At 40.8% G+C, this 13,147-nt stretch overlaps 1 protein-coding gene across 5 annotated transcripts; it reads right to left on the bottom strand.

The window, feature by feature from the left end:
- Positions 1 to 2,955: 2,955 nt before the first annotated feature.
- On the bottom strand, positions 2,956 to 8,942 carry LOC123973762 (T-lymphocyte activation antigen CD80-like). Of its 5 annotated transcripts, none has more exons than XM_046054043.1 (7): positions 8,722 to 8,942; positions 6,800 to 6,836; positions 6,559 to 6,602; positions 5,722 to 6,075; positions 5,328 to 5,618; positions 4,945 to 5,034; positions 2,956 to 4,009 (listed from the first exon to the last, which is right to left on the bottom strand). In XM_046054043.1, the coding sequence occupies exons 3-7, from the start codon at positions 6,593 to 6,595 to the stop codon at positions 3,978 to 3,980; spliced, it is 804 nt and encodes a 267-aa protein (XP_045909999.1). In that variant the 5' UTR covers positions 6,596 to 6,602; positions 6,800 to 6,836; positions 8,722 to 8,942; the 3' UTR covers positions 2,956 to 3,977. The 5 variants fall into 5 exon arrangements, with proteins under 5 accessions (XP_045909999.1, XP_045910000.1, XP_045910003.1 ...); XM_046054044.1 differs by lacking the exon at positions 8,722 to 8,942 and adding an exon at positions 8,231 to 8,664; XM_046054047.1 differs by lacking the exon at positions 4,945 to 5,034.
- Positions 8,943 to 13,147: the final 4,205 nt, after the last annotated feature.

Raw genomic sequence — 13,147 nt, 5'->3', positions numbered from 1 at the left:
CCTTATCCCATTATTGCATGTTACTAACACAACTTCTCCCCTTTCTGGTAGTCTTGTGCTTTCTCGTCCCTCTCCTCTCTCCTCCTATCACTTCCTGCAGGTTTTCTGGCTCTGGAGCTGTGGAGTCTGGATCTGTGGCTGCGGGTCGCCTGCTGCCCCGTGTTCCTGCTCGACACCCTCTACTGCAACGACTATTGTTGCTAGTCTTATTGTTATTATTGTTATTATAATCATTAACATTACGATGGTTACCATTAACACTATTATAAATATCTGTACCATTTTTCATTTAGTTTATAGCAACATTACCTTCGCTGTCTGTACCTCTGTGTGTATATTGTGTAGGCTGCCTCCCTCCCCTCTCTCTCTCCTTACATCCCTCTCTCTCTTTCTCTCTCTCTCTTTCTCTCTCTCTCTCTCTCTCTCTCTTACCCCAACCGGTCGAGGCAGATGGCCGCCCACCCTGAGCCATGGTTCTGCTCGAGGTTTCTGCCTCTTAAAAGGAAGTTTTTCCTTGCCTCTGTCGCCTAGTGCTTGCTCTTGGTGGGAACTGTTGGGCTTCTGTAAATATCATCACAGAGTACGGTCTAGACCTGCTCTTTTATGAAAAGCGCTGTGAGATAACTGTTGTTGTGATTTGGCGCTATATAAATAAAATTGAATTGAATTGAATTGAATATTTCAGTGCTGTTCATACTATGTCATATTGTATATACTGTATACCAATACACCTACCTCAGGTCATAAGGTCATAGGTCTTATATATTTTTTCCAGCATCCTTTGCACTATGCTCCATCACACTGTGTACATGTGTATACGTATACATGTATGTGTACCTGTATATCATATCCACCTTCAACATGTACATAATGAGAATAATAGTTTACTCTTGCATCCTTTGCACTCTGATTACTGCACTATTTGTCAATATGTCTATATTGTTTTGTTCATAGTGTGTATATTAGTGTTGTCTATACTGTAGTTTGTCTGATTTTATTTTATTATTATTTTATTATTGTGTTATGATATTCTTGTATGAGTAAGCACATCATGAGCAATGTACAATCCTGAGTCAAATTCCTCATATGTGTACACATACCTGGCAATAAAGCTGATTCTGATTATGATTATGCGTCCACCTCTTTAGGTCCTTTTCAGACACTTTGCTGTGCTCATTGATCAAACAGCATTATCACCACATATATTTACTGAATGTCAAGGAATGGTAGCCTACTTCTACTAAGTGTATTAAAATATCTATTTTATGAACTCTAAACATTCATAAAATAGATCATGTTTACACAAACATTAAGGGAGCATTCAAAGCATCACCCCGCCCCCACCTTGCCTCATCTGACCACATCTCTGTTTAGCTAATTCCTGCATACAGACCCCTGCTCGTCGGAACAAAGCCCTCCTTAAAGCAAGTGAGATTCTGGCCGGAGGGAGCCATGTCAGCTCTTCAGGACTGCTTTGAATACACTGACTGGTCTGTCTTCAGAGATGCTGCCACCAAAGGACATACCACAGACATCGAGGAGTATGCTGATGGCGTATCGGATACATGCTCAAGTGCATGGATGATGTCTGTGTCACAAAAAACATCACAGTCTGGGCGAACCAGAAACCATGGATGACAACAGAGGTCCGAGCCCTGCTCAAAGCCCGGAACTCTGCCTTCAAATCTGGGAATGTCACTGCTCTGCAACAGCCAATCTGAACAAAGAAATCAGAAAAGAGGGCACATGGACAAAAAACCCAGGGTCACTTTAACGACCACAGAGACACCAGGAAACTATGGCAGGGAATCCTGGCCGTACTATAGGACTGCTCCCCAGTCCTGCGACGACAGCATGGATTTCCTCAACAATAACTTTGGTAGGTTTGAAGCACAGAATACCACACCAGTGAGGAAAACCACCCCACAGGAAGGTGGTTACACTGGATCCAGCCCCCACGGAAAGCTGCTGGTCCAGACATCATACCAGGCTGCTTGCTTAAGGAGTGTACAGTCCAACTGTCTCATGTCCTCACGGACATATTCAAAATCTCCCTGAGTCAAGCTGCTGTGCCTTCGTGCTACAAAACCTCAGCCATCATCCCTGTTCCAAAGAAACCCACCATCACTAGTCTGAACGACTACCGGCCCGTAGCACTCACTTCCAAAATAATGAAGTGCTTTGAAAGACTAGTCAAGGACCACGTCTCATCTGCCCTCCCTCCTTCACTGGACCCATTTCAGTTTGCCTGCCGCCCAAACCTCTCTACAGGGGCTCCATTGAAAGTGTTCTGACCAGCAACATTTCTCTGTGGTTTGGGAACTGTAACTGTGGTGAGGATAGCTGAGCGGACTATTGGGACTGCTCTGCCCGTCAAAAGCAAAGGGCATCATCAAAGACCCTGCTCACCCTGGCCACAGACCGTTTCCCCCCCTCCCCTCTGGCAGGAGGTACCACAGTCTGAGAACCTGGACTGCATGGTTTAAAAACAGCTTCTTCCCCTCTGCTGCCAGACTATTGAACACTAAACCCCAATAAAACAGACTAATCAATGTGAAACACTACATGTACATAATTATCTGTTTGCACCTTATTCTTCAACTGCACTATTTTAAATGTGTATATTTATTCTCCCACTTTCTTAAACATTGTATATTTATCACTCTACATGCTGCGCACACCCATATAAGCATTTTTATTTTATATAGCCAATATCTCGTATTTCTACGGTGTTTGTTTCTGTGCTATATTTTTAAGCTGTGAACTTTGCACTTTGAATCTTTTCCACACATGCCTACAACATTTGGATGGCACTGTATGCACAGTATGTAAATATTTTGTTGATTTTATATGCAACCACACCAGTTCTGTATGTATTATTTGTGTATTTGTTGTACAACCTTGTATTATATAATAGTAAATTAACTTGATACAGTGTTCAATAAAATGCATAGACGAGATTAAAAACTTTATTTATGGACATACAGCATGAATGTGTACTGTACTTTACACATAAATCATTGTGCGTGTGTGTGTGTGTGTATTAATTGAGGTGGGTGTGAGTGCAGGGGGGCTGTAAAGTGTGCACACATACTGTACACACACACACACCTCCAGACATTGGTCACTGGATTATCACCTCGCCACATGGGTCCACGTAGCAGTGATGATTCGGGATGACATCATTTACTTCTCTTGGTTTAGAAAAAGTCAGTGTGAACACAAACTGGGCTAGAACAAAATGACAACAAACTTTTTTTCCTTGTCTAGACCAAATGAAACTACAGGTGTGAAAGAGAGTTAGTTTGTGTGTATTAAGCAGTCTCATCCATTGTTTTGCACTCTATTAATGCTTATTAGTTATTTCTCCATGAAATATTTGACACCAGAGATCAATATAAACATAGGAAGCAGCAATGCATTATCTGATGTTGAATGATGAAAAGCAGACAGATACAGAATGAAAAGGAGGCATCTGGTACAGGAATATATCAGAGGAATCACTGTGGAACCACTATGTCACACACTTTTAAATGGACTTCATGAACTGTCAGTAGAATGCAGAAAATCCCAGCAGTCACATGTTAATATGTCAATGTGTTTCCATGGTTACCAAATGAAATACATAAATATATAAATACCTTCTACAGATCCAGTCTGCTTGGATGTGGACCTTGTCAGGCAGTTTCGGTCGGGTTGTTTAATCAGTACCAGAGATTTACAAACAGCTTTTTCACCTGCTCAAACCCACCAGACCAAACAGCAACAGTTCTGATCCCAGGCTTGATTCATTCTGGTGACTCTTATTTGTCCGTGACACTTCATTAGGTGTTTGTTTCATCAACATTGTTCTTGCTGTCGCTGAACAGTAGTATTTCCTGTTCTGCAGCAACATCATCAGCAGTAGTGTCCTCATTCGTCACTCAGTCTGCAGAACCATCCACAGGTGGAATCTCAAACAATCTCCTCAGACACATTCATTGCTGCTGGGGTGGGTTTACTGTGGGCCCTGGGGGGGGGGGGGACATTAGATCTTATTTTTATCCATGCTAATAGATCCAGGCATTGCCAGCAGTGTACTTTTTCTTGGTTGCGTGTAACTGATGCATTTTAGCACTCCACTCTATGTCCACTACCACTTTTAAAACATGTATTTGTAACTTCTGTTTATTTATTCTAAGCCACTATTATATTTTAGGCGAAACACCAAGACTTTATGTACATTTTGTTTAAATATGATTGTGGTTTTGATAGTGACTCCACAGTACTGACAGTGTGACACCTATAGCACATGCGAGGACCCTATTGAAACTGAAGGATTTCTTTTTTCTTTCTTTCTTTCTTTCTTTCTTTCTTTCTTTCTTTCTTTCTTTCTGCAAATTAAGTGCATATTTGGTGGCCTAAACATGCTCAAAAACATAAAACTTTGCACAAAATTCAAATGCCGCAGAAATTTCCATGTCAAATTTTTTATGAAACAGGAAGTTGTTGTAACTTCACTGTACATGCTCAAATCTGCACCAAACTTTACGTCTGAACCCATCTACTGTACATTCCAATATTGACGCACTGTCATAGGGTCATCTACTGGCAGCAGGAAGTTATCTCTGTGTGACAAACATCATGCGATTTACATGAAATCTTTACCATGTGGTCCACATTTCATGTACTGGTACACAGTACAGAGTACCAGCGCGTACTATTACTGTGTACCAGTAGCGTCAGTGCTTGAAGTGGAAAAAAACAGGTGCCAGTACTCTACTTGGTCAGTTCACAAAAAGTGACATTGAAGAGCTACATTCAGCACACGGCTGCTTGAAAGGCACCTGAGCTTCTCCCTCCTTTTTAGCTAAGAACAGTGGTTGTTCATTCTTTTTCACTAGTTGATGATATATTTATATATCAAATAACAATAACAATAGAGAATATCTTAAGTTCACTCACATTCTCTGCACCAACAAGTTACTACAAGTACAATTACAAGTACAAGTACAAGAACAAGTAAACCATAACGGTTCCTCTGCTGATCCTCACCTGTAAATTAGAGGACATAAGTAATACATTATTTGACATGCTAAGAATACTCTTGTGAAATACAAAACACAAGAATGCAGAATTTTTTTCTGCTGCCCATCTCTTTAGTCACTGATTAAATACATAAAATCATCTGACACTAGTTTTAATTAATTTAAAGTAAGTTTAGTTATAGTTTATTGAGAGAGATTTGTGTCTAATAAATTAAAAGAGTTCTGAATAACAGTATAGTGTGACTTTAAAGATGCTTTGAAGCCTCATCAGTTTATCAGTGAATGACCTGCTGCACTCACCAGGAGCCTCAATATCTGTGGTTTTCTTCAGACTCTCGTTGGAGTGAGGGTTGTAGATGAGGCAGGTTACAGACTGCAACTCCTTCACACTGACACTGGTTATGACAGAGAAGGTTTTCTCTGTTGGATCCTGCTGCAGGGACGTCTCAGCACCCTGCAAGTCCAGCTGTGTAGCACTGGATTTGTTTAGACCTGACCATGACACTTGAGGTTCAGGGTATCCTCCATGTGCTGTGCAGGTTGCACTGCTTGCTGTCTTGTTAACTGTCAGGATGAGATCTTGATAGGGAGCTGAAGTGTGACAGAAAGAACAGCTTTTACACACTAGAGACATTTACACTTCATGTGAAAAGATTCTTATTTTAGTTTGGAAGAAAGAAGCTACTTTACTTACCTGAAACCTGCAATGTAGATTTGCACCATTGTTCAGACTGTATTTTCTGCTTATCATAACTAACATATGCCCAGAAGGTTTTCTGGTCATCCCCAACAACAACATTGTCAAGTGTAATGGAAATATTTCCAGAAGTAAACTCAGTATTGAAGAGGTGACACCTGTTCCTGTATTCATCAGCTATTGGAGATGTTTTTCCAATGGCGTCCCAGTGGAACAAAATGTTGTCAGACCGGTCCTCCTGCCAGTAAAACCATCTGAGATTCAGTGGATGAACTGGTAGGTAACAGTGAATCAGGACAGAGCCTCCAACAGGGGCATTGAGCAGCACAGTTGTCTGACCCATGATGGGTGCTAGAAAAGAAAAAAGAAAAACATATCAGCAGAAAGAGAAATACTGACTCATCAAAACACTGATTAGTTAGTAATAAAGAGTGTAGATAAACTCAGGTTGCAGTATAATATTTACTGAAAGGCTGTGTGTTGTGTTTGCTAGCACGGAAAATAAATAAAAAGGGTTTATGTAATGTTAAATATTCCACATATCTCCCAAACCAGAGTTAGGGACTGTTAGGGCAAAGGCCAACAAAGATGGTCCAAAATTTGTTCAGAGGTGACCGAGAGGTTTAAAAGGCTTAGAGAAAAAAAAGACTATTTTGTCTGTCAGTCTGTAAACAAATTAAGATCGCATCAAGACAAATACTGACTAATATCACATGGCACCTTGTGTTGAAACACCTACAGTAGCAAATTAATTTCTGCCACTTACATGTTGATACAACTGCAACTGGAAAAAACACTGTGTAGGCAAGGAATCAGTGAGTACCAATCTCTTACCACATAGAAGGAAAATCGCAAGGTTTGTACCAGACATGTCTGTGCTGCAAAACAAAGATAAAAGATCCTGTAGTGAGCCACTGCGTACACACACCATCAACTGATTAATCTCTCACTTCCTCATAAAACCTTCATTGTGATGATATTTAACTTTGGCTGTTTCCTTCAGTGCTGATTTTAATTTAAATCCAAATAATTCATCTTAGTTAGTGCAACTGTTTGGAAATTAGATGACACTTACTAGATTAAATTGTGCCTGGCAGGTTTATCTCTGCATGCTGTAGACAAAACAGAGGCAGTGAGTGCAGAACTAGTGCCAGCATGCTGGAGCCCCTCCTATACAATCTGTGATGGCTACACACTTACTACAGGTCATGCAAAGCAGGACACAAAACTGGAGTATTAAATAACAGTATGAAAGTAACTTTTAGTTCTATCTCTACAGGGATCATTTCCATAATATTGATGGACACAATTGCTCACGAAGATTACGTCACAGCCCTTCTTCACGGCTGCCAGCTGAGGCAATCTGCTGGACCAATTCTAAAATGTTACCTGTGCCTACTTGTCATTTTGAACCTATTTATTACAGCATTTTTGTCACAGTGAAACAAATGTTAGAGCGTCTTTATCTTCTGTAATGTGACGCATTTCTGACTGAAAGAGAATTTGTGAAAGAGAAGGGATTTAAATAAAATTCAGATATGGATCTCTGAAAAGTGGTTCAGCCTTAGTGAATACAGCCGGAATGAAAGCCAAAGTCACAACAGCACGCAATAGAAGTTATTTTTCAAGCTAAAATAACAATTGCTTGCTTCCATCATAATTACTACAGTCAATAGAAAACAGGGAGACGGCTTACTAAAACATAAGGAAATATAGTTAGTCATGTATGTTCACATATTTAACCAGGGGATGGTTAATGTAAGGCTACTTAGATACAGTGCTCCCACTAAAATCCTCCTCCTTTAAAACAGTTTGCTCCATCTGTCTGTCTGTCTGTCTCAGACACAGAACAGAACAAGTTAGAAACAAACAATATTTATTGAATAGTCTAAGTGGATTAACTCAGCTGAATCTGTGCTTGTACTGGCTGATGATCCAGCATCTCCTCTACTGACAAACTGAAGCACAGCACCTGGAAATTATAATTAACAATACTATAATTCATATTATCAGCTCCATCAGGCGCATTCAAACTGGCTCCCCCAGAGCTCCTTTCAGACATTTTCAAATATAAAATACTATCTATATTCTGGCTTGACTGAATACTTGATGTTTATTATTTACTTAGAGGTGTGTGTCCATATTGCCAGTATGCCTGGCTAATCAAGACTTTAAATTCAATCTTTAATCAATAGTCAATGTCAGTCCATTGCTTTCCAACTTGCATTAGTCCAGAGTTGTAACCTTGACTGAGAGACAGATAATCACTGCCTTGTTTTACATTAAGTGTGCCTATGAGTGCCATCAGGCCCATACTGGTCCGCAGAGGCTGCTGCTGGACTTTGATTTCGTGCCCGAGCATATGATCGCATGTTCACGCAGTTTATAAACCCCGCTGGAGTTTATCAGACCGAATAAGTGAATAGACGTATTGCACTCTCTTTGCACAAATGAGGTTAGCAGGACACACAGACTAGAGAGCGACGCACTGCAAGCAGCAACTTACTGAGCGTTATGTGCTGCCATCAAACGTGGAGAGGACACCACTCTTCCAGTGTTTGACCCTCTGTTCTTGTCCAGAAGGAGAGTTCCCCACAGAACCAATCAGCAGCTTGTGAAAAGAGCCGGTCCTGCGTTCCGGAGGAACAGGTGTTGTGCCTAATGCCCAATTTCCTTGTATACGGCGCGCGCTCCCTCGGACGGCAATCACTTTTCTGCGGATGATCCTTTTTGGCACACGGCGTCACCACCCACACGCGCGGAATCCAACAAAAATGCTAAGACGGATTTCCAACCACTCAGAGCTTCTTCTCATGTTCATTTCACCAGCTGAAGAGGAAGAGACCCTGTCTACAGAGTCCAGCGAGAAAATCAGCCGAAACTGAAACTAGGATCCACAAAAGGGATGTGGACATGTCTCCGTAAACCTAGCCAACGCTTCATTTGAAAACAACTAATGCCTAACACACTGCATGGCGGGGGATGCAGACGGCCTACCTGATGAGCTGTCTTCAGCAGGGAGATGGTCTGCGTTCCTGTCGGTCGCTGAAGTTAGTTTTAAGTTGGCTACTCCACAGCCGATCACTCAGGATCCAGCCGCTCTTCTTCCTCAGTTTCACCCTGTGTTGACGGTCACAGGGCGGCTAGCACATCCCAGACCGCGTGCTCTTAACCACAGGGGATTTGCTACAAGGGACAATCAAAAAATTACTGCTGGAGTCAAACTGCTGACATGCCCATTAGTGAAAAGTGTGATTTAAAATATAATATATATTGTGTTTATAATGATAAAATATTTGGTCTCATAGCTCACCTATTTAGATTGCTAATGTGTTTAATAAACAAATATTTGAATAGAAAACAATTTATGTTGGAATTGAAATAAATGGATATTAATATATTATATTAGTGATTCATCTATTTTATATAAATATTTCTATTGAAAAATCAAAACATTATCGTAGCCTACTACACTGCCCAACTCTTCTTATTGGATGTTAGTGCTTCTTCTATTTTATATTCATATTTTTATGGAAGCATTCAGCATTTTTTTCAATGACTTCCCTGTCATGTGACCCAGGGACCACAAACTCAGGGACATTTTAAAGTAAGATGTTTTTTTTCACAGCACTGAGCACATTTATATGAAAACTTTTATTTCCAAGGACATTTCCAGTTTCTTTGCCTTTTCAGAGTCTGTGCCACACGGAGCATGGAACCATCCTCTACAGTCGTCACTGTTGAACCTGGACCTGTTGACATGAAAAACAAATTATTGTATTATTTACCTTTTTTTGCTACAGGTCCCGTTTCAGAAAGCGGGATTAGTGGAAATTCTGAGCATGTTCAGCCTGAGATGAGGGAAACTCAGGGTTTCTGTTTCAGAGAGCGAGATCAGATAAACCCTAGATCAGTAACTTCAGCAACTGATGCTGTGAGCCTGACCTCCTCGGGAGGCAGCTGTCTGATACCCTGTTTCATTTCCTCATTCATACTGTAAATATCGAAGCACAAATCTGAACGCATTTACATCTTAAAAAACTTTAAAATCCCGGTTAGATAAGCTATTAGTTTTTCATCATGATGAACATGACGCTTTATGATCAATCTGTCATCTATGTAAGGACAGATCTCCACACATTGTGGATTTATCCTCAGCACAGAATCAAATCTTTGTCCGTCTTTATAGCACTGTAACTTTGTGGACAGTTGCATTGACAACACTACATTATCACAGTAATCACTGTTTAATATGTAACCTAGAAAACTAATCCATGAACAGTAATATTTCATATTGTAGTCGCACTGATTGGAACATTGTTGTTACCATGTTGGAGATAATGTGAGTATTTGTGAGTGAGGATGACTGTGGTGCAGCTGAAACAAACAGGCCTAAATGTAGTTTAAAGTGAGTTTTTCATTATTACCTGCTCATTGTCTGAATGTGTTTTGACAGCATTAGTAAAATACAAAATGAGCATTAATGTAAACTAGAGGTCTAAAACTTTACAGTCACTTTGAACCCATACATACACACAAAAATAAATTAATAGGCTAATCTGCTGGGTCGGAATCACAGGTTCGTAAACTGTGTCTCCATCATCCACTCCTGCGTTTCAATATAAACAGCCTATCATGGTCCGTGTTGGCACCAGTCATATTGTTAGCTCCACCCGATTAAAATGGAGGCTCTGCCTTTATTTACCTGTTGCCATGGTGAATTGGAGTATTGAAGCTACATTGATGATGGCTTTTTTTCATCCCCACGCACGCGCTTCCATCAGAGTTTCCCACCTCAGGCTCAGTCAGCTCAGAGCTCAGGGATAAAATCAGACTTTGTTAAGCTTGCTTTCTGAAACAGGGCCCTGGTGTGGTCTGGTGGTAGAGCGGGTCGTCCAGTACTCAGATGATTAGCAGTTTGATCCCCAGCACACCCCAGTCCACATGTCAAAGTGTGTGTGTTTGTGTGAGTGAGTATTATTAAACACCAAATAACCTGAGCAGAGCTCAGCCAATATCCCTCTTACTAAAAATACAGAAAAGATCAATTAAAGTTTAAAATCACTTAAAATCAGTTAACCCCAAGGCATCCCATCACAAAGCCCTAACACACCAGGAGCTGAAACCAGATAAGATTCCCTTCAGCCAGCTGGCCCTGAGGCTCTCTGCAGTAACAAGTCCCCACACTCAGGAAAGCAACACCAACTCAAGCAGACCAAACCACATTATCAACAAGCAGAAAGAAAAATATAACCAAAACACAAAGTAAATTCCAATGTTATCTGACCCAAAAAAGATCATTCACACTGGCAATTTACCTGAGCACAATAAAATGTCCTAAACTAAGAAAAATGTTGACAACATCCAGACTGAGTGAACACAGCCTGGCCATAGAAAAGGGTCGCCACAGACAGAGCTGGCTACCACAAGAGGAGAGACTCTGCTCCCAGTGTGACACAGGACAGGTAGAGACAGAGCTGCACTTTCTAACCTCATGCCCTAAATATAAAACACTAAGACAAAAACACTTTCCAAATATACCCTGAATTTGAATTCATATCAGACACACACAAACTCCCATATTTACTGGGAGAAATGCCCAAATGTCAAATAATTGCTGCAAAATATGTCTCCTCATGCGATGAAGTGAGGACAACCAGTGGAAAATTTTCAAATTATTATTATTTTGATTGTTTGATATTTTAGTAATTGTTCCTTTATTTGTATTTTGTTTTTAAATTTCCCATTTGCTACTGATTTTGTAGTTGTTTTTTAAAATTAATGTTTTAAACCCATAATGGAAAATAAAGGAGCTGCGTTTTGTTCTATCTTTGACCGTTGTTGTATCCCAACAACCCTTTCTCACTCCCCGACTCCTCACATATGGCATGGTCAAGGCTGATCTGAAGCAGCTGGTTACCTGAGCGACACCCCAATATGTTCATCATGAGTTTTTTCTCAAGGCTATGGCCAGGGTGCGAAGGGGGAGCTTTACTCCTCTTAATAAGACATGAGCTCCCTTGAAAACATGATTTGTAATATTTTGGGGGGTCTCTAAAATATTGACAATATGCTATTTTTGCCATTCATTTCTATTTTTTGGAGCCTATCATGGATCATGTGTAATCAGTAGCGTAGGCTTCATCCAGCCAGAGGGATGACCGACCGTCCACAGCGCACCAGGTCGCTCCCGCAACCTCCTCTCTCTCGCCCTGTATGCTCCAGCGCCCACTCCCTCTCCGGCTGTAGACCTATGTCTACTATGGTTTGTGTTGCAAGTGGACCCGGAGCACTGGACGGTCAGTGGTTGTTCCCTCTGGTTGGATGATGTCCGATGCTCCTAATGCAACTTTCTAAATTCGTCCATCTCAGAAAATAAAGGTCAAGTCGAAACAGCCTAGAGAGGCTGAATGAAAATTACCTGAACCTTTTAATCCGTGTTAATATACAGATCGCCAAATTAACTAATAACAGTTCATGTTTGCTGTGTACCATTGGAAGGTATGTGCTCAGTCCTTGTACTCCTGGACCTTAGCGCTGCTTTTGACACCATTGATCACAACATCATGTTAGACAGACTGAGGCACTGGGTGGGGATCTCTGGTACTGCTCTAGAATGGTTTTCATCCTACCTGTCAAATAGGAAGTTTTGCGTGTCTGTAAACAACTATGTCTCTTCATTCTGTCCAGTTAAATATGGTGTGCCTCAGGGGTCGGTCTTAGGACCCATTTTGTTTTCCTTGTATCTGCTTCCCCTTGGACATATTATCCATAAACATGGCATTTCTTTTCATATTTATGCTGATGACACACAAATATACTTGCCCGTCGGATCCACAGACCCTGGAATGCTGAGTTCACTTAACAACTGCCTTTGTGAAGTTAAAAAATCAAGTCAAATAATTTCCTCCAGCTGAACTCAGACAAAACAGAAATCCTGGTCATCGGGTCTCAGCAGATGGCATCTGCTGGTTCCCTAGTAAATCACATTAAGCCTGTGGCAAAGAACCTTGGTGTTTGGTTTGATAGTAATTTAAATTTCGAGCAGCACACCACAAAGCTTGTTCAATCATGTTTTTATCAACTTAGAAATATAGCTAAAATTAGATCAATGTTAACTTTTAAGGACACCGAGACCATTTTACACGCCTTCATCTCATCACGCCTGGATTATTGCAACAGCCTTTTCACCTGTTTAACCCAAAAATCTATTGATCGACTCCAGACTGTCCAGAACTCAGCTGCCAGGCTTTTAACCAGAACAAAGAAATATGACCACATTACTCCTATTTTAGCTTCATTACACTGGCTCCCAGTATGTTTTAGAATTGACTTTAAAATTCTATTGATCACTTTTAAAGCTCTTCATGGCCTCTCGCCTTGTTATATTTCTGACCTTTTAGTCCCATACACACCAGCACGT

This window comes from Micropterus dolomieu, linkage group LG07 (genome assembly GCF_021292245.1).
Source record: "Micropterus dolomieu isolate WLL.071019.BEF.003 ecotype Adirondacks linkage group LG07, ASM2129224v1, whole genome shotgun sequence".
In the NCBI taxonomy this organism is placed as follows: domain Eukaryota; kingdom Metazoa; phylum Chordata; class Actinopteri; order Centrarchiformes; family Centrarchidae; genus Micropterus; species Micropterus dolomieu.
Note: the sequence above shows the minus strand (reverse complement) of the source record. Positions and strands in the feature narration are given on the sequence as shown.